The 27512-nt window shown below is 39.1% G+C and overlaps 2 protein-coding genes across 2 annotated transcripts in view; one reads left to right on the top strand and one right to left on the bottom strand.

Annotated features, from left to right (window-relative positions):
• FRMD1 (FERM domain containing 1) overlaps positions 1–24644 on the bottom strand; it is a 30323-nt gene extending 5679 nt beyond the window's left edge. The window contains exons 1-8 of the mRNA XM_081314339.1: positions 24449–24644; positions 16778–16868; positions 12859–12938; positions 11264–11340; positions 7351–7537; positions 3772–3927; positions 1243–1308; positions 42–110 (exon numbers count right to left, since the gene is read on the bottom strand). Coding sequence (XP_081170465.1) covers positions 42–110; positions 1243–1308; positions 3772–3927; positions 7351–7537; positions 11264–11340; positions 12859–12938; positions 16778–16868; positions 24449–24544 — 822 coding nt within the window. The 5' untranslated portion in view covers positions 24545–24644. The remainder of the gene's footprint in view (positions 1–41; positions 111–1242; positions 1309–3771; positions 3928–7350; positions 7538–11263; positions 11341–12858; positions 12939–16777; positions 16869–24448) is intronic.
• LOC308668787 (uncharacterized protein) overlaps positions 1–27512 on the top strand; it is a 497063-nt gene that overhangs the window by 14168 nt on the left and 455383 nt on the right. The window lies entirely within an intron of this gene.

Consider the following 27512-nt stretch of genomic DNA (forward strand, 5'->3'; position numbering starts at 1 on the left):
TAAACTAAAAGTAGGTTTAAGAAGTCTTATTTAATATTTACCAGAAATGCAACTTTTCCAATATGTGACCAGGGAAAATCGTAAAGTAGTTGTCGAACGTGGTTTACTTCCTATAATAATATTAAACGCATAAGAGTCAATTTTCCCCCAAAACATGACTCAAAAACTTGATTCATGCAATACTAAAGGCTTTTTCTGCATCTAAACAAAGTGCCAAAATGATTTTTTATGTTGATTTTCTAAAATTATCTACTAATCATTTAATATTATTGTAGGTTTGCCTTACTTTTGCAAAGCTGGATCATGCAGGATGAATTATGGAAGGAAATATATTTTGAAATCTCCATGCTAAAGTTGTTGTCAAGGTTTTAACAAGAACATTGAATATCAGTTCTTTACCTGATGTTAATATGTAAATCAGAATGTAAGCCTCAGTAAAATGAGGAAAGAAATGTTCTGGTGACATTAACTTCATTATATATTATCAACAATATTGAAGACAAAATGTTGATATATAACGTGTATCATCCTGTTAGAAAGCCATCTGGACCAGGGACCTTTCTTTTTTATATATATAGATTTAATTTATAAGTATGCAAATGTTCCTTGATTTTTTCCCCAGGATACTTGGTTGAAATTCCTTTGTCCTTTTCTTTCAAATGCATATATAATAATTCAATGTTTAACATATGTTTGGAAAGTATTCAATGTACAGTAATTATCACATTTATGGAAATTTTTCACATATGTGAAAAACTCATCTCACAATCTTTTTTTAACTAATCAAATTTAAATCGTTTAATGGTGATACATTAAAATGGGTATTCTTAACTTCCAGTCAACGTAGCAGAACGTGGTTGTACCAGTTAACAGTTTGCACAATTGTTTATGTGATTTACTAAGGATAAAGATATTAAAAAATAATCCAGTCAAGAACAGGTCTTATATGGGGCTAAAAAACCTTATTTTTACTTTGTTGTCATATAACCCCCCAGTTAAATTCAAATACATAACTTGACAGTACATTTCAACTATGTAACCAAAATTCTTCAGAGAAATACCATAAGCTAATGTCAGAATAAAAATGTAATTAAAATATTCAGCTAGTATCATATAGTCCACTTTTTTTAGTGAACCAGATGAGCAAAACATCTACAGGGAACTTCTGGTTTATCGTCCCCAACTTTTCTGGCTTAGCAGACTGAAGGGATATCTGCACTCCAATGCTATGGATGTTCTTACCTGATAGATGTGTATCCCTTTAAGTGTCAAACCAAGGATGACTGTAGGACGATCCTCCTTCTTATCCTGAGAAGAAGGAGAGATTCAACATGGCAAGGAATTCTGCATCTTCACTTCCCTGAGAATTGGTGAGGATGCTATTATCCATCAAAAGACAGCCATAGCCTACAGCAGGCATGTCAAACTGCTGGCCCGTGGGCACAGTGAAACTGCGCCCACCCCATTGCTGGCAATGGGAAAAAAGTCACGATACGTCACGTGACGTCACGTGATTGACATGCCTGGCCTACAGTGATTCTCAACCAGACACAGTTGCAGGCTAGAAGTAGGTCAAGGTTATCTCTCATCAGCAACACCTTTCTTTGGAAGATAGAATTTTGTTACACTTATCCATGCTTTAGTAACCTCTTGAATGAACGCCTGAAATGTACAAGGTAAGGAGCTGGCCTTGAAGACTCAAAAGGTTTTACCTGCCTGCTTCCAGAAGATGTGGACATGTGGGAGCAGGTTGAACTAAATTGGGAGTGACGCCATCTGTTGGAGGGAGGTTCCAAGTGCTGCTCAAGCCTCTGCTTTCAATGTTTAAAGTTGTTTCCAAGCTGAAATTCCTATGGCAACAGTTACCTTCAAGTGTCTCTACACTGTCACTCTTCTCCCTGCTTCCTGTTAAGTCTACTTTGTAGACGTTTCACCCCTGTGGTTGTGTTTGTACAATGCTCTCAACCAAATCAGGAAAAGACCCAGAAACTGCATTTGCACACTGGACACATATGCTAAGCTGGAATATAATGTTAGCTATTTTATGGCTTACTTGCTCATGCAGGTGATTTAATACCCTGTGGTCTATACACTGTGAATGCAACCTATGTGAATACAAGTGAAGTCCAGCACTGTTATTTTCTGTTGGTCCTAAACTGAAGAATGGTTCACCTAACCACTTTCGGGTGATATAGAAAAAACTTTTTGCAATAGCATTTCAGAATTCGGGTCAATGGAACTGGACATTTCGTTGGTTCTTAAGAAGTTTTATTTCTTTGCGATCAACCTGTCAAAAGATACTCATGTTGCTGCACATTTTATTCTTTTCTGGATGCTGGGTGCTTTCTGGGCAGGAAAAGCAAATATCAAGAAAAGCCCTTTCTCTCAGAATTACCATCCAGCCATACTAAATATTCCTTCCTAGTTTCAGGTGGAAGCAGCATAAAACACCCCTCCCCCCATCATTATTTTTTAGCCTAAAGCAGGGGTCTTCAAACATGGCCCTTTTATGACTTGTGGACTTCAACTCCCAGAATTCCTCAGCCAGGCACGCTGGCTGAGGAATTCTGGAAATTGAAGTCCTCAAGTCATAAAAGGGCCACGTTTGAAGACCCCTGGTCTAAAGGGTATCACTTGCACCAAACCTTTCAGGTCATTTCAGGACTGATGAAATGGAAGATCAAGTGAGAAGAGCATTTCTTAGCAAACACAGCTTTGTAGCCAATAAGCTGACAAGTCAAGCTCCAAAGGATTAGCCAAGACCATCACAAGATCTCTGAGAAAAGCACTCAGCAGGATGCATGGAAGTCTTTTTTGTTCTCTACTTCGGTTTGGTTTCATCGCTCGGCAGCAGCCACCCATGATAAACAGGAGCTATATGAATTAGGGAATTAACAGTTTTAAGGATTAGGTTTTGACTGGTGCACTCCGAGTAGTAATTCCAGATTTCTCTTTTATCCAATTATGCTGATTATGAAAGAGCTTCTTGTGAAGGTTACCAGCAGTTTAACAACATTGTTTCGAAACCTTAGATTAACATCTATGCCCACTTCACAAACAATTATCCATCTTTCTTCTTTTTCTTCCTCTTCAGCATCACCACCACCATTACAGAAAGCAATAGTGTAAGAGAAATAAATAAATACAGTTTGCCTATCCATCAGCATATGGAGGATGGCGGGGGGGGGGAGGGGAGGAGCACATATACACTCATAATCACTCATTCACTCACTCACTCACTCACTCACTCACTCACTCACTCACTCACTCCAGTATTTCAGGTTAAGCAGGAATCCAAGTATTAAAGCAAACAATTTTCAACCTGTTGCATACTTGGGCATGAGGCATGTTAGATCTTGCCACTTTTTAGCACTTTTAGCTTACATCAGGCAAAAATCCATGAATATCTTAAAAGAGAAGGAAAATATGAGATCAGGTGAAAGGAGAAGGTTGACAAAAAGCAAGCTTTCTTTCACCGACTATTCTAGGGAGGTGAAAACCCCTGCTATTGAATCACAGTCTGATAGCTGTAGCTTTTTTTCAAAATACATCTAGGATAGGAGCGCAAACAAGATCGACTGGCAGGCAAAATATTATAAGCAGGGGTGTCCAACCCTGGCAACTTTTAAAACTTGTAGACTTCAACTCCCCACAATTCCTCAGCTAGCGTGGCTGGTTGGAGCATTCTGGAAATTGAAGTCCACAAGTCGTAAAAATTGCCATGGTTGGACAGACCTGTTCTAAAGCTTGAAAATAGACCTTTTATTGCACCTTATGCAATCTGTAGAAGTGGACAGGGACATCTTCCAGCAGACACGACTCCTTGACATACTTCAGAATAGCTTCTCTGGTTGACAGCCCTTTCTGTTCTCGGTGCATCTCTGGTGCATGCTTTAGGATGTAATCACTCCCACGTTTGGCAATTATCTATCAGAAGGGAGGAAAAAAACCATAATCAGCTTCCCTTCAATAAACTGACAGGAGAAGGCAGCTAAAATTCAAGAAATGGTAATATTAAACTAAAAGTAAACTGTCTCAAAAGTTCTTAACCGTCATACAGTGCAAGGTGTTTGTGAGAATGCCCTTTTTCATTTGCCCATCTTTGCCAAATAGCTTTTTTAGCTGCTGTTCTTGACTATGGAACACGCTCAAAGAGGCCTGCCCAATGCCTTCATTACCATCTCTTTAATTTTATAAATATATCTTTCCCAAAATATGTCAATCTAGTTTCTTGGAGCATGAAGGCTTTGATTATGTACTTTCTTATTTTTAATGGGAAAAACAGTTAAACTATAAAGCATGTTGAACTCCGAACCAGGTGAAGAACTGTATTCAAATGCATAAAAATAAGTTAAAATAAATACAAATATGCACACATCTTTTTTTTTCTCTAAAGGAGTTAGCTATTGTTACTTACCACATGTCTAATAAGAATTTTTTTTTATCTTTGTCTCCTTTTAAGTGCATGGCAAAACTGCTCAATAAATAATAATAAAAATCATTTATGGTATGTATATTCATGATTTTCAAAAATAATGTAAGTTTAAGTAAATCTAAATTTTCATCTGGATAGAAGTTCAGGAGATGCAATTTTTCTATCCGACTGCAGCACAATAAAAACTGAATCTGTAAAAGCTCTGTCTTCAGAAGATACTTTTGCTAATAGACTATTCTGTTCAGACTTCACTACATAGGGAATTTCCAGATGTGTGCACTGCAGTCATCCAAATACTTAACAATGGCCATAGTAAGCGAATTTGGGAGCTGAAATCTGTGCACCTGGAGGGTGTTGGAGTTGGGGAAACCTAACTTAGTTTATTTTTAAGTTTTTGTTATCTCATCAAAATGGCTATAACTGATAATTGATCTAATGTAAGCAAACATGACTGTAGAGATGTAGAAAGAGTTCAGAAAGCCCAAGATATCAAGTCACCTTTGACTATCACCCTAGATTTGAATCAACAGCTTCTTAGCTTTTCAAAGTGTGTGAACCGAGAAGAATTTCTCCTGCATGCTGGCCTCTATGACAATTCCTGGGTACTCTGTGAGAGAGTAACCTAAGAAGGTTTGAGAAGTAGGGTTATGCAGATCTTCAAAGGAGTGCTTCAATTCATCAGAAGTCTGAGCAAACACATCTTCAAAGCAATTCAGTGAAGCAAAGCAACGGCCCCTCCTAATTGGCAGATCAGGGCCTCCTAGTCATTTTGCTCGCAGAAAAATGGATCAACCAATCAAAGTGAAAGTAATCTCCACATATCCCCCATTAAAGAGGATATCCCAAACGCAGGGATATTCTTAAATAGAGGAAGAAATGTTATCTATGCTACCTTGAACTCCTGGAATAAAGATGGGACAGAAATCTCACAAACCGAAAAGCTGGCCGAAACCGAACTGATGGCAATGAGGAGAGAGACTCATGGATCTCACCTGGCAATTTTACACTTCTCAATATATGGAAGCTCTACCTATCTTTCAACTGGAGATTTTTCTTCCAACTTCATCAGCTTTGTCTCTGTGGATGACCCAGAGACTCTCTGCAATTCTTAGTAACCAGCCTATATATGACCATGCTTGTTAGGGAGTGAGTATGCATTTAGGAGGGACGCGGTGGCTCAGTGGGTTAGGACGCTGAGCTTGTCGATCGGAAGGTCGGCAGTTTGGCGGGTCGAATCCCGAGTGCCGCGTAACAGAGTGAGCGCCTGTTACTCGTCCCAGCTTCTGCCAACCTAGCAGTTCGAAAGCACGTAAATGCAAGTAGAAAAATAGGGACCACTACGGTGGGAAGGTAACAGCGCTCCGTGCGCCTTTGGCGTCTAGTCATGCCGGCCACATGACCACGGAGATGTCCTCGGACAAGCGCTGGCTCTTCGGCTTTGAAACGGAGATGAGCACCGGCCCCTAGAGTCGGAAACGACTAGCACGCATGTGCGGGGGAAACTTTACCTTACCTTTATGCATTTAGGGAGCTTTTACAACTGAGAAACCGAACTGATGGCAATGAGGAGAGAGACTCATGGATCTCACCTGGCAATTTTACACTTCTCAATATATGGAAGCTCTACCTATCTTTCAACTGGAGATTTTTCTTCCAACTTCATCAGCTTTGTCTCTGTGGATGACCCAGAGACTCTCTGCAATTCTTAGTAACCAGCCTATATATGACTATGCTTGTTAGGGAGTGAGTATGCATTTAGGGAGCTTTTACAACTGAGACCGACTATGCTAGCATTCTTCTGCCTAATCACTGTCTGACCTTTAAGAAGCCCTTAAGATCTACCTTGGACAAGAATTCCTCCTGAATATCTTCTTAATTAGAGGGAGGATCCCTTAGGCGGCTCTGGTATGTCTGTTCTTTGTGTGCCTCATCAAATTTCACACAGTGTTAATTATCTGGCTGCCTGGGGGCCTGATCTTTCTTAGCTCATCGACTCAGCACCAAGGGTTTAGGAACCAGATTTCCAAACAAAATTGCCTGTTTGCTTGCTGCTTTTGGCCTCCTCCCCAACAGCTATGACCATGACCACAATTCTTTGTTTCATGCTGCAACAATCCTGAACCTCAGAATCAATGGAGAAGTATTGTATGCATAATCTCACTGCCATACCCGGGGTGGGGTGGGGAGATAGGGTGAGCCACATCTCACTGGATGCCAGGTTCATTTCTAATAGTAAATTACCTACTTATCTGATAGCAGGCAAATAATAAGGACAAGGAGTTTTGGACTCTAGTACAAAAACTGGCTCTGAGAACAGATAAGTGCTCCTCCTTTCCCGCTTCACTTAGGTTTAATTTTATTCTCAATGGAGAATATCCACAGGAGAAAAAAAAACGTGGTTGGCTGAGACTGAAGCACTGTATTAGGAAGATGTGTGTTTACATAATATTAAAACCACCCTTCCATGGTATAGAATTCCCTCCTGGTGGTCCCTCAGGGCTGTATTTCTGGCGGTTCAACCTAGTTTCCAGAGTGTTCGGGAGAACAGGCTCTGGCTAAGTGAAGTATTTGCCTCAGGAGAATTCCCCGTGTCCCTTTCCACCCCGCAGTCTTAAGGACCTTATTGGATGGGGAATTTTCAAGAAAGACTGAAGATTTAAGAAGGTCGCTGGTAGGAAAAAGTTGTTTCTATACTCTCTCTCAGTGCCATTGCCCCATTTTTCCTTTCAAACATCTTCACTTGCTGAAGATCTATAAACAGAGACTCTGGGAGAACTACAGAGCTGCCTTGAGAAAAAGCACATCTGAGTGGCTCATCCTGCAAGGATGTGACCAGCATCAATTGCGGGGTGAATTCAGATTACTTGTATCCTGTCCGGGCAAAGGTGAAACAGGAATGCAGAGAACAGACTCACCCATTGAGGGAAATATGTCTGAGGTTCAAAATAGTTGTCTCCATGGACGTTATCTTGGTAATCACCAAGGTCAACCTGCAGACCATAAGCAGCCAGTAGGAAGTAAATTTCTTCTTTGTTGGTGCATCGTGACTTCAATACCTGTTCCCTCAGATGGCAGTAGTAATAATGTCGGGCTACCCGGTCACTGCAGAGGAGGGTAACAATGAGGTAGGAGAAGAGGACAGACCATTAATTAAAAGCAAAATAATAGAAGGAGGGAAAGGAGGACATGTAACCAAATTCCCACCATTAGAGAATTATTATACTGATGAAAATTCAATTCCAATCATATATTGTTAGGTACGTTGCAAAGAGAACAGTCTAAGATCTTCCTTCAAGATGATATATGTGAGAATTACAGAATTACAGCTTGGCTTTTATTTAAGGCAACTTCTCTACTCACTTTTCCACAAAGATACCGAATGACAATTTTTTATTATTCTCAGCAACTTAACCAATAGTAGCAATGGCCGTACTAACTAAGGGTGAAGGGAATTTTAACTTTGAATTCAGGGAAGCCAGACCAGTTAGAAATTTAGCTAAGGAACAAACTCTATACTACTTTGAATAATCAGGCACAGAGGGAGAGTACTCTGAGAGAGAAGAAATCTATAGAGGAACGTATTCCATACTTTGTTGCCCTGGTTCTAAATGAAGGCTTTGTGGGTCTTTTGACGTAAAACGTATACGGAGCAACTGTGCTACAATGCACTCAGCAAGTCTCAATAAAGCACCTGGGTGCCATATTCTACATTCACAGCTGCTTTTGGAATGCTATTTCTCAGCAGCCAAAAGAATGCTATGAACAGAGAAAACCCCAGTCTAGAAAATGTCTGGGAGTTTTGCTTTGTACAACATTTCTGCCTTTCTGAGGATCTGGTTTCTCTTGGAATGAACAGCAAAGTATCTTCTGATTTCAGAAGAGGGCTATGTCTGCTTCGGCCATTCCCCACCTAAAGCAGCCATAAATGGGCCCTGCCTTTAGCCCCCATGAACAAGCCCAGAGGCATGTCTACAGAGGCCACAAAAATTCTTCTTGTGATTGGAAGTCCAGATCATACATGGAGATAATTTCAACCATCTATGTAAATTCAGAAGTCAGCCCTTCTGTAAAAAAAAAAAAGGGGGGGGGTTGGTTTTCTGGTAAAAGGAGTCAAATGAATTCATCACAAAATAACCACCACCAAATGATTCTAGTGGTTCAGGCATCAGGCTAGAAACTGGGAGGCCAGCAGTTCTACTTCCCTCTTCAGCATGAAGCCAGCTGAGTGACCTTGGGCCTGTCCATTTCTCTCAGCCCTAAGAAGGAGGCAGTGGCAAACCACTTCCAAAAATGTTGCCAAGAAAAACTCCAGGGACTTGTCCAAGCAGTTGCCACGAAGCATCAAAGATTCAAAGGAACCAAAAGGAGAGAGAAAACTCCAGGGAGTTGACGTTAAACTGAATTTTCCTTGCTACTTAGACAGATGATAAAGAAAGTTATTTTACCTCTGCCATCCCCACATTATAATAATGGGGCACAAAGAGGACAAACCAGTCAATTGTGTACAATAATGACCTCTGAATGGCTTCCTAAGGGGAGGTTTTCTTACGATAAGAGAAACAAAGAGATCATTTCAACACCAAGCTACCTTTCTAGGATTGCGGCTAAGGATATATACTTTAAGGAGCACTCATAATTACAGAGTTTTGCTTTGACCAAGAGGCTTTGGAAAACACTAAGGGATACTGTGAGAAACACTCTTATAAAGACCGGGGGGGGGGTTGGGTGGTGGTGGGATGTCCTTCCTTCAGCCCAAAGGAAAAGAAACAACGCAGTCTTGTTCAAATATAAACTTTAAAAAAAACGGTTACGCAAATGCAAAGGATAAGCTTCAATTTAGGCCTTTCTAAAGTTTCTTGCTTGACTAACCCAAGGACACAAATTCAGCTTGCAGTATGGGGCTATCACACAAATATATTCTGTTACTTGCCCATTTGGACTGGTACCACCTTTTGGAAAGATATCTGTCTCTCGCAGGCTGCGTTCCATAAGAATCAAATCCATCCCAAGTTCTATTTTTCCCCTCAACTCCTACTTTTTTTTCTTCATTAATAAAACTAAGCCGCCTCCCCTCCCCAAAAAACTCTGTAATTAAATATGAGTAGAAGATGAATTGTTGGTAGTTTGTCATATTTTGTTACATATTATTATGAAAACGAGGTAGCTGATACAAGAACATCTGGAAGTGTCCTATGCTTCTTACATCTACTATGCTTCCTCAATAGCATGCCTGCAATGTATTGCCCATTCCTAGGTCAGGGGTACTTCAGATGGTCATTCATGTCCTGATAATGTCATGGCTTGACTACTGCAAAGTTCTCTACTTGGGGCTGTCCTTGAAGACCAATCCGGAAACTTCAATTGGTCCAAAATGTGGCAGCAAGCAGTAATGGCAAGATGGAGCGACTGTGGGTATGTGGACCTTCCAAAGACAAGGTCCTTCCATCTTTAGCTCTGGATGGGTTTGTAGTACTCCAAATAGACCTGCAATCTGGAGGAGGCTCTGCTCCAAGAATAGGCACAACTAGCGCACCACCTCAAGGTGTGCAAAGACCTTCCTGGCCACAGCTGCCAGCTGTTCTTTGAGCAGGAGTTACGTGTCTAAGAGGATCCCCAGATTGCACACCAGGTATTGATTTGCCTCTGAAGGTGATTCAGGGCTCTGTTTGTTATCTATAAAACCCTTCATGACATAAGACCTGGTTACTTAAGACACCATGTATCTCCCATAATATCTGCCTAGTTGGGTTGATATGCTCCAAATTCCTTTGATTAAACAATGTCATCATTCAGAACCGCAGAATCATGCTTTTAATAGCATCTGCCCTCTGTAACGAGGTTCTCTCCAAGATCTGGATGCCCCCCCCCATTCTGCTATTGTTTAGAAGAGTCATGAAGCCCTGGTTCTTCACCCAGGCCTTTGACAAGGGAGAGTGAGACACACCCACCCACCCAGACACACTTTGCTTGCCATATTTTCTTCATTTTTATGTCCATACAGAGTTGTGCAGCAAAAAAAGTTTAATAAATCATTATCATTTTTATATATGTAAAAGAGTGTTGTCCAGGGAAAAAAGGTGATTTCGACAGGCCACAGGTATATGTGCTGTACCTATCTACATCACCTTAAATACAATTCATTTTTCCTGAAATCAGATAGCAGTAGCCATGTGAATCAGGAAAAGACAAAGCTTCTTTGGATTTGATTTAATTAATTAATTAATTTAATTCCTGGCTGAGGAATTCTGGGAGTTGAAGTCCACAAGTCATAAAAGGGCCAAGTTTGAAAGCCCCTGATTTAAAGTGATGCCTATGTGTGTGATGTGCATGCTCACACATGCTACATATCACCTTATCCTTTTCAAATCCAGATCACTGCATAGAGAATGCAGCTCTATCAAAGGTGTGTGCACAGGTGTTTCAATGCACCTGCCATTCATTCTCTCATTGCTATGCAAAAAAACCTTTGCAAGTTTGACAACAGGCCATTATAGGTAATACAGATAATGAAAGAATTAATCTAAGTTCAATTGTGAAAAAGAGGCAACATTTTTCTCTTCAGGTTGTTAAACTATATATACCTTAATCAGACAAACTAGATTTCCATTTACAGAAGATGTCACATGTGATGGAAGAATGGTTTAGTGACAAACTATCATTTTGTGTTTGACAGTGTGGCTAAGCTACTTGAAGCCAACACATTCACAATCCATCCTCTCCTAAGTAAACTGGTTACAGAAAGCTAAATACGGCATTATATTAAATAGAAGAACAAAAGGGAAACATTAATGTAGGTTTTTTTTTAAAAAAAGTAATAATCAACAGTACCTTATAACTCGCCCATTTTCTACATAATACTGTACTCTGAAGAACGCAACCAAAGGAGGGATGAACTTTTCTGTTCCCTTTGAAATAAAAATAGCAAAAGAGAAGTCAGACAACTTCCTCTATCATCCATCTATCTGTCTGTCTGTCTATCCATTTAGTGTGTCAGTAGACTATTGTGATTGAACTGAACCCATTTGACGGCTTAACTTAATCACAATAGTCTACTGACATAATTGATCCCAAATAGAGGATCCCAAACAGCAATCTGCAGGTTATATTTATGAAAAGCATCAAATTATCTCTGAACCTGGTTCTGCACTAGTTTGATTTTCTGTAACAACAGAGATTAAAATTGTTTTAACTAGAATCAGATTGTACTGGGTATCCGTCCCTCAGTTTTTAAATGAAATATAAGGAAAACCAAAAGAAATAGTTTTCTATCAACAGGCACCTATCTGCCTGGGCTTTCTAGCAAGGGACAAATACCTGTGTGTTGATGCTTACTCGTATTTTATTTACAACTTTATTTTAAAATATTAAACTTCTTATACTTTAGTCTCTGTCTTTTTAATACTGATTTCTGATAGATCCTACATAATCAAGCCCACATATTTAACCAGGTACGTCTCAGCCAACATGAAAATGTGGCTGCCAAAGTAGACAGATAAAATTGGCAAAGATACATTATACTTAAGTCCTATTCTGGCTCATCTTGAGGTTTATGGCTGTGGAACCACAAACAATGAAGCCTAAATTTAAATAACATAAATAAACAATAACTGAAAAACCTTGCTATACCTAGAGCAAAACATTGGAAACATGGAGAAATACAGAACACTAAACACTGGGCCAAAAGCAAGCCATGACATTTTGGATCAGTTTCTCATGGAATGACGTATTTCCTTAACAATCAGCAATATACATTAATATAGGGCTTATTTCTGAGTAGAGGGGCAGTGTGGCCTAGCGATTACAGTGTTGGATTGGCACTGGGGAGATCCAAATACATGTCTACTGGTAGCCATGGATACTCACCCTACCTCATGGGATTGCTCTTGTAGTAAAAAGGAGAAGAAAGAATGCTACACACATACAAGCATAGAGAGGCAGTCTACTCTAATCTAAGGCACCAGGCTAGAAAGCAAGAGACCATGAGTTCAAGTCCTGCCTTAGTCATGAAAGTCAGCTAGGTGATGTTGGGCCAGCCGTTCCTTCTCAGCCCAACTCACTTCCCAGGATTGTTGTTGGGGGGGGGGAATAGGAGGAGGAAGGTGTGTTAAATATGTTCGTTGCCTTGAGTTATTTGCAAAAAAATACAATTAACACACAATATAAATATATACATACTGTTGCCCAGGAGTCTGAATAAAAGTCAAAATACAAATCTAACGAACAAATAACTAAAGTATAGGATTGGATTGTTAGAATTTCAAAAGTCCCCAAGAAAGGAAAAATCATTAGAGCAGACAAATGCTAGGTGGACTATAAAACTGACATTGGACCCGTTATAATTAGCTTTAGTTCCATCAGATGCAGCCTCAGCCATACAACACAGCAAATAATTCAATGTTACAAATACACACGGAGGGACTTACTCTGCTTCCTTCTTTCTTCCACTCCTTTACAAAATATTTACAAAGCTTCTGCTCCAGGTCAATAAATACATACTCATTATCTGAAAAGGAGAGAGAATAAATGGTAGGAGGAACACCTGAAATTATTTAAATGCTTAGGATTTTATAGAAAGAGAAAATTAAATACACAATTCAATCTTTGGGAGTGTGTTCTGCTTTCCTGCCAACTAAGTAATTAAAATGTCTGAGCATCCTCTGATGGATCTCTGTGTTTATGGGTACCATTCATGGAAGAAAAAGTTTGGAACCAAATCTGTGGTATATTTCATGAAATACAGTTATATGCAAGCCCACCAGATTAACAAAATCATTTGGCATAAATTGTAAGTTTACTATACACATATATATGTTAAAAATTCATTTTACATAGCCATTCACCCTCTTGCCAACTTTTCCCTAGCATAACTATTACTGTAAGATGAAATTTAGTGTTGTATAAAGATGGTACATTCCAGCTTGTAATTTTCCACTTGTATACAAGGATATAGGAAGCCACAGCAGTTACGGGCCCAATATAACACAACTAGTGTTATCAGATGGCTGATAATTTATCAGGACCACAATCATTTGAAGGATTTCTGTGGGTTGGGATGTGGGTGTAATAATCTTACTACGACCTCTTTTCATTTCACTCCTAAGAAAAGTTGATATTTCCTAGGAACAAATCACCCATTGGTATTAATGAGCAATTTTTCCTACAATTAGTTACTGAAATGACTTTTCAGAACTGAAAAAAGAAGGAAGAACTACTCCCCTTAAGCCCTTTTTGCAATGATCTCACTAATTATCAACCTACCTCCCAGGTAAAGTTGTTCAGGTCTAGGGGGAAATTCCCTGCTATGCTTTATGTCAAGGTAAATATCCTTCCTTCCTTCCTTCTTTCCTTTTTTTCCTCCCTCCCTCCCAGCCCAAGCTAGCCTTATGGACTCCACCTGGGGGCTTAGCTCCCTTTTTGTTCAGAATTGGCCTCTGAGACTATTTTGTACCTAAAGAGGAAATTAGGTATTTAATTGCTTGGGTGGGAGAAGGATTGGGAAGACCAAATATAGGAGCCAAGCAAGATTTCTTTGCACCAAAAGTCAGTCAACCTTCGTGACTCACTAAGCCATTTTGGAATTTCTGTAAACACCAAGTGACCTGCCTGCCCTCCTCTGCCAAGTGCCCCCCCTCTCCTTTTGCTCCTCCATTGCCAACCTGTCCCCAGTCTCACCCTGCAGTTGCTGCCTTCGTGCAGGAATGCAACCTTACATTCCAACTCTAATGAGGTTAAATGTTGTCAAAATGCCAACTTGCAGGGTAATCCTCCGGCTACAAAACCCCCACAGCTCAGCTGTCCTCCCCCCCCACACCTTTCACAAGAAAAGCAGCAGGCAAGAATGTGTATTTCCAAGATTAAAGGTAAAGTTTAGAGATCCTTGTCATGTGCTTAAGTTTCCTCTCTTTTGGGTGTGGGGGGGTGAGGGAAGATATATACTCCTGAAAAAAATGACACCTGAACCCTCATTTGATTAAGGTGGCCTTTTTGGGGGAAGGGGGAGGTTGGGGAGAAGAGACAGTCCTGCAAATAAATCTGGCTACTGAATTTTGCTAGAGCTTAACTGATGCCAAATGTAATCCTGCTAAAAGCATCCTCAACAAAACCAGGGGAAGGGTTTGATTTCTGTTCATGGCATGGCCACAACCACAAATGCCAGCTCTATCCATTCTCTTTCCAACCACGTTTCATGCAATTGTGAGCATGGGCAGTTATAATCTCCCATCAGACTCTTCTGACCAAAAAAGGAGGGCGGGTGGGGGAGAAATCAGACTCGGGTGAAAACAAATTCTTTAGAAATAATAATGAGCAAGAAAGGAAGAAAACCTCCTCAGAGGTCATGTCTAAACCCCACTGACTCAGCCTGACTGGACAGCACAGATTTGGAAGAAAAGCTGATTTAAAAAATGCATGTGACTTCTTGGGAGACCACAAAAGTAATTCTGAAGTGTGTAATTCTCATTTTAAATGACAGATGAACAACATTTAGTCTAGGATTATGCCTGCTGGACCAGCTTCAAACTGTCATGTATATAGGTACTTCTGCATTATATTCAGGTGTGCAGTATCTCTATTTTTGAATACAGAGAATTCAAATTTATACTGAGTTGCAAACCAGGGAGGAAATAATGTATTTTGAGGGCCAAATCCTGATCCTCCTGCTTAATTATTAATTTCTGCAGAGAATAAAGTACAGCAAAGGATTTTTATGTTTTTACTGATTCTAAATGAATTGAAGAAGAAGTTAATCAATTGATAATCATTACCTTGGGTCAAAAGAGATAAATTTAATAGGGATTATTAACACATAGTTAGGTAAACACACTCCAGATGGTCTAGTCCAGTGGTGGCAAACCTATGGCACGCGTGCCACAGGTGGCACTCAGAGCCCTCTCTGTGGGCACGCGCACTGTCGCCCCAGCCCCGCCTCATCCCTCATCATCATCAGCCCCCCCGGAGGAGAGTTGTCCCCGAGCGCGGACCACATGGAGCAGCGCAGCCAATGACATGGCAGCTGGGCAGCGGGGACAAGACTCTGCCATTGCGTGCGGTTGATGCTGTGAGGTGCGGGTGGAGGGTGTGTCCTCCATGGTGCTGCTGGGCTCCCTGGGCGATCTGTGGCGGGCCGTGGAGGTGGTGAATGGCCCTGTGGGTGGGTGGGGTGGGGGTGAAGTGAGCAAGATGGGGGCAGAGCAGGGTGGCTGGACAGGGCAGGGCCGGTTTTTGGGCACTCGGTCTCTAAAAGGTTCGCCATCACTGGTCTAGTCTCAAACGCTTTTGGACAAAGCAATTGGACCAGGCCCACTCATGGTGGACTTTCTTCTTAGGTGTGGAAATATTTTAGTTTCCATACATAGCCCGTGCCACTGGGCCACTGACTTCAATGGATAAAAAGCACCAATGGATTTCCCCCTCCTCCCAGGGACACCAAATACAGAGGCAAGCCGAGAAGAAGAAAGCAAGCAGAGGCAACACTCAAATAAACATTATGGTTCCAGGTTTTCAGACTTCAGTCCCTATATTCCTTTGCCATTGGCCATGCTGACTGAAGTTGATTGAAGCCACAACTTTGAAGAGCATCAAATTATCTACAGCTGATATGCAAAACCTGAGGGTTAGGGTTAGGGTTATTATCTACAGCTGACATGCAAAACCTGAGTGATCATTTTTACCTCAGGAATACTTCACCATTATATTTTGAGGGAGACTTTTTTTAAAAAAAATCACAGCAATACTCTGGCATCTAAGAGAGGAAATACTCATATATTTGTGCAGAGAAAATAAATTCCACACAACAGTCCACCCAGTGCCTACAAAACACTGGCTGAACCAGATATCCAAACACTGAAGGTTGGTTTTCTCTTATAGAATCTCTTTTTGAATTATATCACATGCAAATATTCCCAGGGTATCAAGGTGACAAGGATTAGCTACAAAAATGCTGTCTAATATGTTGGAATGATTTGTAAGCCTTTCCCATGGCATAATTTAATATAGTTCAAAGTGCTTCAGATTTTTATAGAAACAACATTCTTCGCAAGTTATAAAAGAAACTGACTTTGTGATGACTTTGCAAATAGTCGGCCTTGTTACACAAACAATGCTTTAAATTCTACCTACAGGTGAAAAGAAAAGTTGGCAGAAAGAATGGCTGAAGGTAGGAAAGGAGAGGGATAAAGAAAGAGAGAGAAAAGAGAGAGAAATAAGTGCAAATAAAGAGACTCTCCCTTTATCATATATGCATATCCACAGGTTAGTGATGAAAGGATGCTGAGATGTCTTTCATGTCTGCTTAAATCTATCTTAGGTACAGGCTATGGATATCTGTCAAATAATTGATCTTACTTTTTACAACACTGATGCCAAAGAAATGAGGGTCTTTAATTTTCAGTACATCACAAACTTGGTCAAAGAGTTCCTGTCCTGTGGCTTTTGCCTGCAACACAAAAATAGTATTTAAGCAGTTTAGAGTAAGGTATTTCAAGCCAATCATAACTTTCTACTATGGCATTACATACATGAATGGAACACACTGCTATAGAGCAAACTTGCAGATTACTGAAGCACTGCCCTGGTAGGATCCTAGGGCAATGATTATTATGAAGTATTTTTCAGTTAGTCAAAGGCCTCAAATGAGCTTAATACAGTATTAATTTCTAAACAACATTTTAGCAATGAATCATGATATTACTACATAGTAAAACAATGATGTACAATATTGCGTGATATCCTGCCATGCTGTTGTATACCTGAAGGATAGAACAAACAGTGGACATTTTATATATCAGAACACTGTGATCCGCTGCTTTGGATCACACAATACACACCAAACCAAAATGTGATTTGCTTGGTTTTCATTAGTTTGTTCTATAAGTCTAATCATCTATGACTTGAGAGTAACTAATCAATTAACATTATAATGATTAAACACCTCAGAACTTTTTATGCTCTTCAATAAGAGGTATAAGTGATTCAGGTATAAAATGATACACAGACTATGTTCACTTGGCACTGAAACTATCTTATTATGTCTTGGGTTAAAAATGCCCTGCATCAACAGATATCCCAATCAAATTAAGATTGCCCATATTTGATGAACTTCTAGATACAATGAGATGGCTGAGAGGCTATCGTATTTTGGCCCTTATTAGGTTTTTTTTAAGTCTATGGTCCAAGTCAAATCAGCACCTATGATTAATTTGGAGAACCTTCCTTCCTTCCTTCCTTCCTTCCTTCCTTCCTTCCTTCCTTCCTTCCTTCCCTTATTCACCCTAAAATGACTGCTAGAGGGAAAAGTGAAAACGAAAACAAAGAGCTTAAGAGTTGCTAGTTTCCCATTTTTGAGAACCACTTTGTACCATTAGCAAGAACAGTTAGTTAACCCTGTCATCTCCTTTGTTTGGTTTGGAGAAGATAGCTGTTTAGGGGAAATCAGTTTAACCCAAAACAATCTTGGGACTGCTATGCCCTCTAACTCCAGTGCTGAATTATAGCATTTGTATAATCTCACCCATGTCACGTATGTACAGCCATTCTTTCTGTATTGCTTCCTAGGTTGAACATACAGACATTATTTTATTGCAAACAATGAAGAAGCCTTAAGGAATATTGCAGGACACCTGCCTACTCCAAAACATAGTAATCAAGCTCTACATATAAATCCAGGCCCAAAGTTGAAATCCTAAGCATTTTCACTCTGCCTTTTCAAATTAACAGACTTTGAACATTGTTTTTCTAAGGTACCTCTTTCATTTTTGCCTCAGTCGATCCATACCCTACAAGTCCAGGGCTAAATATTTAAAAGGGGTTTAATTACTTAATTGGCTAAGGTGGCATGGGCTTTAGGTCTAGAAATTATCTGCAGGTGGCCTGGTTACCCATTCTTGCTTTCAATAAACTCTGTTTTATATTTAATGTGTGACAAGTCGTGGCCTTGATCTGAAACCAACAAACCAGGGTTTGAAATTGAAGCTTGTCCTAATTGTACATTACTCCTATGTCTTTTCCATTTCCCTTTCCCCTTTCCATCTCAGAGTACTTTTGTATCTGGCTCCATCACAAGAACACAAAATCATACAGATAGAAGTCAAGCTATGAAGCTTTGCTTGTATAGATGGAAAACAAAACAACCAGGCAATGGAAAACTATGCCTGTTCAACACACCATATTTTCAAAGAGAAATGGAAAAGAGAACGCAGCCATATCTTGATTCTCATCCTATACTCAATGATGCTGGGAGGAAAAATGGGGAAGGGATAACAATTCCTAATTCTGAACAATTACAGAAATGACTACATTCCAGTATTTTCCCCAAAGGGAGATAATCCATTGTAAAAAAAAACGGAAAAACTGGTCTGCTTCCATTACCGTATTCTCAATAACTTTAAAATGACACTCCCATTGTAAAATAAATTACATGGGGGAAAACCCTTTTAGGTAAACAAAGCAAGACATTCAAGAAATCAAAAGGAAATATTACAATCAGCACTCTGCATCAGCAGATCTACTTCTTCACAATTTATATAGAGACTATTGCAGTGCTTTTTTTGTAAAAGAAAAAGGTGCCGGAACTCACACATGTCATACAAACCACCTTGCCTACCCTACAAGGTTCCATCCAAAAAAAGGTGCCGGAACTCCGTTCTGAGCGTTCTATGAGAAAAAAAGCCCTGGACTATTGTATCCACAAACAAGAAATACAGTGCTATGTAAAGGCCCTTCCATTTCTCTTTAGAAATGGATAGAGCCCACCCCAATACTCTATAATACTCTCTCTTAAAAACTATTTAAGTAGTTCTTATGTAGTTGTTAAAATAGTGTTGCTCTTCCACCCTGCTTCTCCAGGGTGGCTTACCATTTTCATGGCTCTAGTCAAGATGATACTGAAAAGCGTCCATAAAAACCATATTTGATACAGACAAATGTGGAGAGAAGGATCTCGGACAACTTCTGAAAAATCATTTTGAAACCATCATATAATCTAATCTCAAGGGAAGACAGAAACTTTAATATCACTGCATTAAAACAAAACAGTAGAATTTCATGCAACAGCAGGGAAGCAGAAATAAACAGGACCTTTTGCAAAAAGAGGAAAAAAGAAGAGGGATCTTAGGAATAAGGATCCTCTGGCTTCCTTAACACACACACACACACACACACACACACCGGCCATTTATCCTCCCTGGCAGGAATATCTCCAAGCATTAATTAATTAATATTTCCTCAGAGAAGAAAAAGACTGGTTGTTCCATTTTCATCTCTAACAAACCTAGGAGATCCCCAACAAGAACAGCAAATTCTTGTGAAGTGGGGTGATTATTTATTTATCAGATTGCTAGGTTGCTCTAACCTGCTACAACTCTGGGTGGCTTACAAAATGCAATAATAAAAAAAACAAAGTAAAAATTAAGAATTAGATCATGAAAAAAGAAAGTCAGCAAAATATACTATAGCAACAAGTGCTATATTATATACTTTGTCAAAAATACACTATAGCAACATATACCATATTATATACTTTGTCAAAAATACACTATAGCAACTTATACTATATTATATACTTTGTCAAAAATACACTATAGCAACATATACTATATTATATACTTTGTCAAAAATACACTATAGCAGGGGTAGGCAACCTCGGCTCTTTTATGACTCATGGACTTCAACCCCCAGAATTCCTGAGCCAGCTATGCTGGCTCAGGAATTCTGGGAGTTGAAGTCCATGAGTCATAAAAGAGCCGAGGTTGCCTACCCCTGCACTATAGCAACATATACTATATTATATACTTTGTCAAAAATACACTATAGCAACATATACCATATTATATACTTTGTCAAAAATACACTATAGCAACATATACTATATTATATACTTTGTCAAAAATACACTATAGCAGGGGTAGGCAACCTTGGCTCTTTTATGACTCATGGACTTCAACCCCCAGAATTCCTGAGCCAGCTATGCTGGCTCAGGAATTCTGGGAGTTGAAGTCCATGAATCATAAAAAAGCCGAGGTTGCCTACCCCTGCACTATAGCAACATATATTATATTATATACTTTGTCAAAAATATACTATAGCAATTAACCAGTGGAATGCCTTGCCTCCAGAAGTTGCCCCCATCCCTGGAGGTTTTTAAGAACAGACTGCACAGTCACTTGTCTGAAATGGTTTAGCGTTTCCTGCCTGAATAGGGGGTTGGATTAGAAGACCTCCAAGCTCCCTCCAAACTCTGTTATTCTATGTTATAACACAGAGAGAGAGACATTGAGCAATTTAAAAGATCAAAATAGTACTTGTCTGTAACTCTTCAAAGCAACTGCATCTTTTACCAGGATTTCATGGCTGCTTTCCACAGCTGCTGCATGATTCCATTAAAAAAATTACAAATACTATAAATAGCTTCAGATATATATTATAACTATGCCCCTAAATATTCCAAAACAGTTATTTAGAATAATCATCTATTCAATTAGGAAGAACTAAATTTCAAACTTCCTGGGTGTATTTGGACCTGATTTAAACTGGTAGTCCACAATGAATTACTGCAACGTGAAAGCCAAAACAAATCTTGTGATTAATGCCTGATTATATTTTCAGTTTTAACTTTCAAATGGCTTCTAGTTACTACTAGTAATAGTAGGGATTAGAAATAATTGAAGTCAATGTGAGCTACTGGTTTCTTACAAGTTCTTAACTCTGATCCCTTTATAAAAGGCCATTCTGAAATCTTATGAAGTACTGTTGGAATCATAGGAAATCAGAATATTTTAAGATGATTCCATTAAATAGATTTCTCTTTTTTAAGGAACAATTTTATAAGAACATTTTGCTAACATACCATAACTACCGAAAGAGATAATTTGAAAGGTTTAATATGAAGCAAGCTATAAAACACAAGGTGGCCATAAATAAAAAAAAATATTTTAAACTGGAAGGAACCATATTTTCTTACATTCTTACATATTTCTTACATTCTCTATCACAAGTTATGGTTCTCCCCCCCCCCACCCATGAAGGAATGTAATCCTCCTACCTATACAGAAGGAACATGTAGTATAGGAATATGGATGCAACACCTGTATGCACTTCATTAAAGCAACCATGTCTTTTTTCAGAATCATGCAGGTGCTGTGGAGAGGCTGCTTTTGCAGCCATGCAATCCTGAAATCAGACATTCCTGAAATTCAGCTATGAGAAGAGCATCAGTAAGGAATACCATATTGGAAGTGGAAATCCACTCTAGGTAGTTTCTCCTATGGCTGATCTATCTTTTCTTTTCCTCCCTAGAAAACAGCATGATTTTATAAGAATTTAATCTAGACTTCAAACACTTAATCTAGACTTCAAACAGGCTTAACGTTTGTTGAGGTATTCAGTCACAAGCTAAGCTGAAGAACTGTATTCATAAATTTCAAGTTGAATCTACCTATAAGGGATATTATTACAAATTCACAAAGATTATGAACTCATTTGTACCCATGGCAGTTTACTGAATAACTGATGAGGAAAAGAAAAGCTCAATTCAAGAAATGTATATACAAAGTTAGACCACCCTCCCGGAGATAATGGCATTACACCCTTCATTTCTACCTACACAGCCAATGTTCAAAGGTGGGTCTATTTTGGGGAACTTTAATTCAGTTTCCCAAGTGCAGCAATTTGAGGAAAGATGAGATAAATAGTAGAAGAACAAAGTATGGGAAATTGATAATAAAATGATGGTACAAGAGGAGAAACAAGAAAAATGCGCTTGTGACCTCCTGGCTAGACTACTGCAACGCTCTCTACATGGGGCTGCCCTTGGAGGCTTCAGCTGGTGCAGAATGCAGCCACGTGAGTTGTGATGGGAGTCCCCCGATACTCCCATGTAACACCTCTTCTCCGCGAGCTGCATTGGCTTCCAGTTGCCCTCTGGGTAAGATTCAAGGTGCTGGTGATGACCTATAAAGCCCTAAATGGCTTGGGTCCGGATTATCTGAGGGAACACCTGCTGCCGACATTAACTCCCCATCATCCTGTGCGCTCCCACAGGGAGGGCCTTCTTAGGGTACCGCCGGTGAAGGATTGCCGGCGGGTGACTCCCAGAGAGAGGGCCTTCTCTGTGGGTGCGCCTGCCCTCTGGAACCAACTTCCTATGGAACTTAGGACTGCCCCCGACCTCCGTTCATTTCGCCGGGACCTAAAAACTTGGCTCTTTGAGCTGTCTGGCCTAGACTGAGGGGTTTTAATTGGGTTTTAAAGTTTTAACTTTTGGGCTTAAATTTAATTAATCGTTTTAAATTTATTTTAACTTTTGTATTGTATGGGAATAGGGCGGTATATAAGATAAATAAATAATAAATAAATAAATAAATAAATAAATAAATAAATAAATAAATAAATAAATATAAGCCAGCTAGAGTTTGGTTTAAGATAGGGGGCTATACAGATGGCATAAATAAGTCAGCCAGCCAGTCAGTAAGTACTAGATCAGTTCACCTTAGGATGTGAAAATCCAGATTCAACCATAGTTTCATTCCATACAGCATGAGCCTTGTGAACTCTCAGGCTTCCTCCTTCCGTTATATATTCAAGTTGGACAGTATTTAATATTTTATTGTTATGTAACAGCGTTCCATGCGCCTTTGGCGTCTAGTCATGCCGGCCACATGACCACGGAGACGTCCTCAGACAAGCGCTGGCTCTTCGGCTTTGAAACGGAGATGAGCACCGGCCCCTAGAGTCAGAAATGACTAGCACGCATGTGCGGGGGAACCTTTACCTTTACTTTTATATGTAGGGGTGTGGGTCTATACATATGTTGTATGTAGTATGTTTTAGGTGTGTGTCATATATGTGTTTCACTTTGAGATCAGGCAACTAAATTTCATTTTTTATGTGCGCCATTGTGCCCACAGTAAAAAAATGACAATAAAGATAATCTTATCTTATCTTACTATAACACATAAACACCAAAGGAGGAAAAAAATGCTCTGAACATCCAGCATTAAAAAAGATGATAAAAATTATTTAGAAGCAAGCAGACCCAATGTATGAAGCTTCTTAAAACAGATGAGCTGCAAAGGGATAAGGAAATTCAGCAACATTCTTTTGGCTATTTATGTTGGTTTTTTAAAATACCTTTTTGAAGGGCCATGTTATTCAAAAAGAGAGCGGGAGAATGAATTATAGTCCTTTGACAGTTTATTCTGAACACACAACCCCATGTTTTCTCTTCCCAGATGATTTTAAAATGCTCAGTAAGCTTCCCATTCTTTCTTTCTTTGATTCTTTTCTCTTGTGACAGAACAGATTAAAAAAAGAAAAAGAAATAGACAGGTCTGTGCATGACTAGAAATAGCTGCCTGATTCAAAATTTATATTTTCTAAGGGGAATCTACCCAAACAGGTGTATGTCGCTTTTTTAAAAAATGCAAATCCTGACAGAAGTTTAACTCCAGTGATAACAATTTTTTTATTACAATACAGATCTTTAAAAGCATGAAAAACCTGCGCATTCAAACCTGCAACACTACAGAGATACATAATTCTATTGATATCTCTAATAGGCACCATAGATTCCAAATTACTTCATTCTCTACCTTACTTCCTGCACTACATTTCAAGTTTTATTTTCCTACAAGGTAAATAAAGCTATATATAGTGCTACTTAGTTTGGTTTGAAGATATACAGGATAATAAAACTTGCGAAGTATGATTCCCCAAGTCCACCATGTTGAAAAATTAACACAACTAAATCAACAACTTCCAAGGAAAAACTTTTTTTTTAGTTTTCTAACACTACAAAAACATCAAACAAATAGGAAAAGAAGTTGCAGAGGAAACAGATCCAACTTATGCTAATATGGACCCATTTTTAAAAGAAAATTATTTTTCAGCTTACAAGCTTTTGTCTTCAACTTGCAAATCCTCAGAACCTCTAGTATATTCCCCACACTTTCTAAACAACACAGGTACCTACCTATCTGTGTTATTCATAGGGCTCTCTGAAACAAGCTTAGATACACTTACCCCAACAGTCAAACTGAGCTGGTCTCGGTCTGGCAGAAGGACAGAGACATTCCTAAAATCCAAAGGCATCTTCTTTGGCAATAGCTGTTTGCTCATTGCAGAACTGGTTGTAAACTTCTCATACCGCTCCGTCAAGTAACAACAACGCCGCAGTCGGAGCCTTGGGAATCAAGCCAACTTTGCTCGGATTTTTTTTTCAACCTGAGGAATAAAAATCCTTAGAATGAAAGGTTGGATGACTTTATAGCAAGAAGCCTATACGTTAAACAATGATTTCCTGTAGCTTTATTCTAAGAAGCAGCTCTAACCACCAAGCATCTGTCCCTGAGCTCTGGCAGAGTTATAACTAATCTTCTCATTAGTCAGCTCTTTGACTGATTAGCAGCTGGTTACACTACACGGTAGGTGGGAACACTAACCAGCCGGGAAATTTATCTCAGGGAGGCCCAGGAAAGTGGCATCCACAGGCTTGCATTCCGTTCTCTTGAATCAGCTACTTTATCCTGTGTGCCAAGAATCATAATCCAGAATTACTGGTGGCTGATTTTTTTTTTGCACACACACTTCCCTATGCGATACTCGGCTTTTAAAAAGCAAAGTCCTGAGTCATTGGAAAGAAAGACGGAGAAAGCAGTGTAAGGGGCAATAAGAATAAAGGGGGGAAAAAATGACATTGGACCCGAGATTATAAAGTCATTAGTAAATAGCATCAAAGATGACTCAGAAGAGGAGCAATCATGTGTTTCTGTGGGTTTTAAAGTATTCATGGAAGTATGCGGGGAAGTTTTTCTTTTAATCTAGCGTCTGATTTCATTGGAACTGGAGGGAAATGAAGCATGTAGAAGAAATGCTTGGTGCTACGTAATATGGCACCACTGTATTAGCATCTCTCTCTAAGTGTGCAGTGCCTCTACAGATGGCAGCATTTAAGCAGGGATAAGTTAATCCTTCAATAGGAGAGCACCTGATCAGGGTTTCTCAATCTTTTAAGATGAGTGGACTTTAACTCCCAGAATTCTCCAGCCAGTATGGCTGGCTGGAGACTTATGGGAGTTGAAGTCCACCTATCTTAAAGTTGCCAAGGTTGAGAAACACCTTGTAACCAATTAAAGGAAGTGGGGGACAAATTTATATTTTCTGTTTGAACATAGTTAAGACTCTTTCATTGCTTACAGGCCATGAAATCCACTGATAATTGTTGCTCCATTCTACCTAGTCAATAATTCTTGCAACACACTAACAGAAACTTACTAGATCCACTTTCTATAGTACATGTCAACTTCATATCCAAAATGAAAATTAATGAGTTTCTTTCATATTTCCACTTTATAAAGCCACTGAATAACAATGGCTATTTCCCCCTTTGACTTTTAAAATGTGTCTGGAACCCCAGTGTGTGCATTAGACAAGATTAAATTATTATGGTTTATATTTTAATTCTGCAGAATATAAATTAATATTACGTACTGATATTTTATTATTGATCTCTATGCTCCATGCTTGAGTTCCAGTTCTGATGCATTTAATAATATAATTGGGAAAACAGCAGGATATTGAATTAACTGAGCCAATTCAGAATTTATGCCAATTGATAAAAATCCCTTCATGAATTTATTAAACAATTATCATTTTAAGATGTGCCCTGAATATATTAACTGTTTTTATTTCACATGATTATGGCAAATAATCACTTTAAATATGAATTAAAAATAAGATCTCTTTGGACTTATCCTTTGGAGCAAGATTGATACTCATACAATGAATGGTTTAGAATATTATATATTTTACCTGGTTTTGAATGAATCTTGATTGGACTGAGAAAGTATGGTTACCCCAAACTTAAACAGTGAACTCCCATGTCCACCCAAATTGAAAGTGGGTGCCAAAAAACTCAATAAAGGAACTTGAGAGTGCATTTAATTAGTACACCCTATTCATTGCAAGATATCCAGTTCAGGATCCAACTACAGCGTGCATGATTGGTATCATCCAACATCTGCTAAAATACCTTAAGCAGAAGTACATCTTTAGTCAGCTTTTAAATCTAAAGTGACAGACTTGAAGGATCAGAATTGTGGAAGACTGACATAGTCCAAGAAATTATCTTTTTTGATATCAATGTTTATAGTTAGATACTAGTTCTCTTTAAAAATGTGCTGATGACCAGCAAATGACCCTGAAGCTCAACTCTGTTAGCCATCTGATGTACTTTCTCTACAAAGCTGAGGTCAGCTCAGGCCAGAAAAAAGAGATAACCTTGATGAATATCATTTACTTTCCAGATAAACTTGCAGCTAAGATTATCAGTCCAAACCTGCCTGTAGTGTATCAGTGATGGATTAGGTTTCCAAACTGGGTAGCTTTTGGAATGCATGAATGATAACTAAGTTATGCCAAATTAAACCAAGAGGCATCTGTGAATTTACTCTGAATTCTCAAAACGCCTCTCTATCCACTCTCCCAAAAATGCCAAACCCCAAAACAAAAAAACAAAACAAAAGAACTTGGCATCTCTTAAAATACTGAAAAATAGGTAATTTCAGAGGGACAACAGCTTTAAGAGTTCCCTCATTTATCTTCTTTTCGATGTGGCTGAAAGCATCATTCTGGTTCTGAGACTTAAAAGCAAAGATGCTGGACTGAAGAAATGGTTGTTTTAATGCATTTCAGGTAGATATGTTAATAGATCTCAAATTTTCAGTTTCAGACATTAGCCCATCTCCTAACAGTTCAGTACCAGAAGCTCAAACAAAATTGTATGGGCAAACAATCCTTACCGGTCATTTCAAGAACCATAGCTGAACAATAACCATTAATGATCAGTAATGATGATAGTATGACGTAGTATATAGTATGCAGTAGTAGTAGTATTATGACAAGCTGGAAGGACAGATTTTTAATCAATAATCAATTTAGGCTGAGTCAGTTTGCTTTAGTGTCAGGTCACTGGGATAATCCTGCCTTTGGCACAAAGTCAACTGGGTGACTTTGGACCAGTTATATCTTCTCAGCCCTAGGAAAGGGGCTATGGCAATCCACTTCTGAAATCTTGCCAAGAAAACTG

Source organism: Vipera berus (genome assembly GCF_964194415.1).
Source record: "Vipera berus genome assembly, chromosome: 1".
In the NCBI taxonomy this organism is placed as follows: domain Eukaryota; kingdom Metazoa; phylum Chordata; class Lepidosauria; order Squamata; family Viperidae; genus Vipera; species Vipera berus.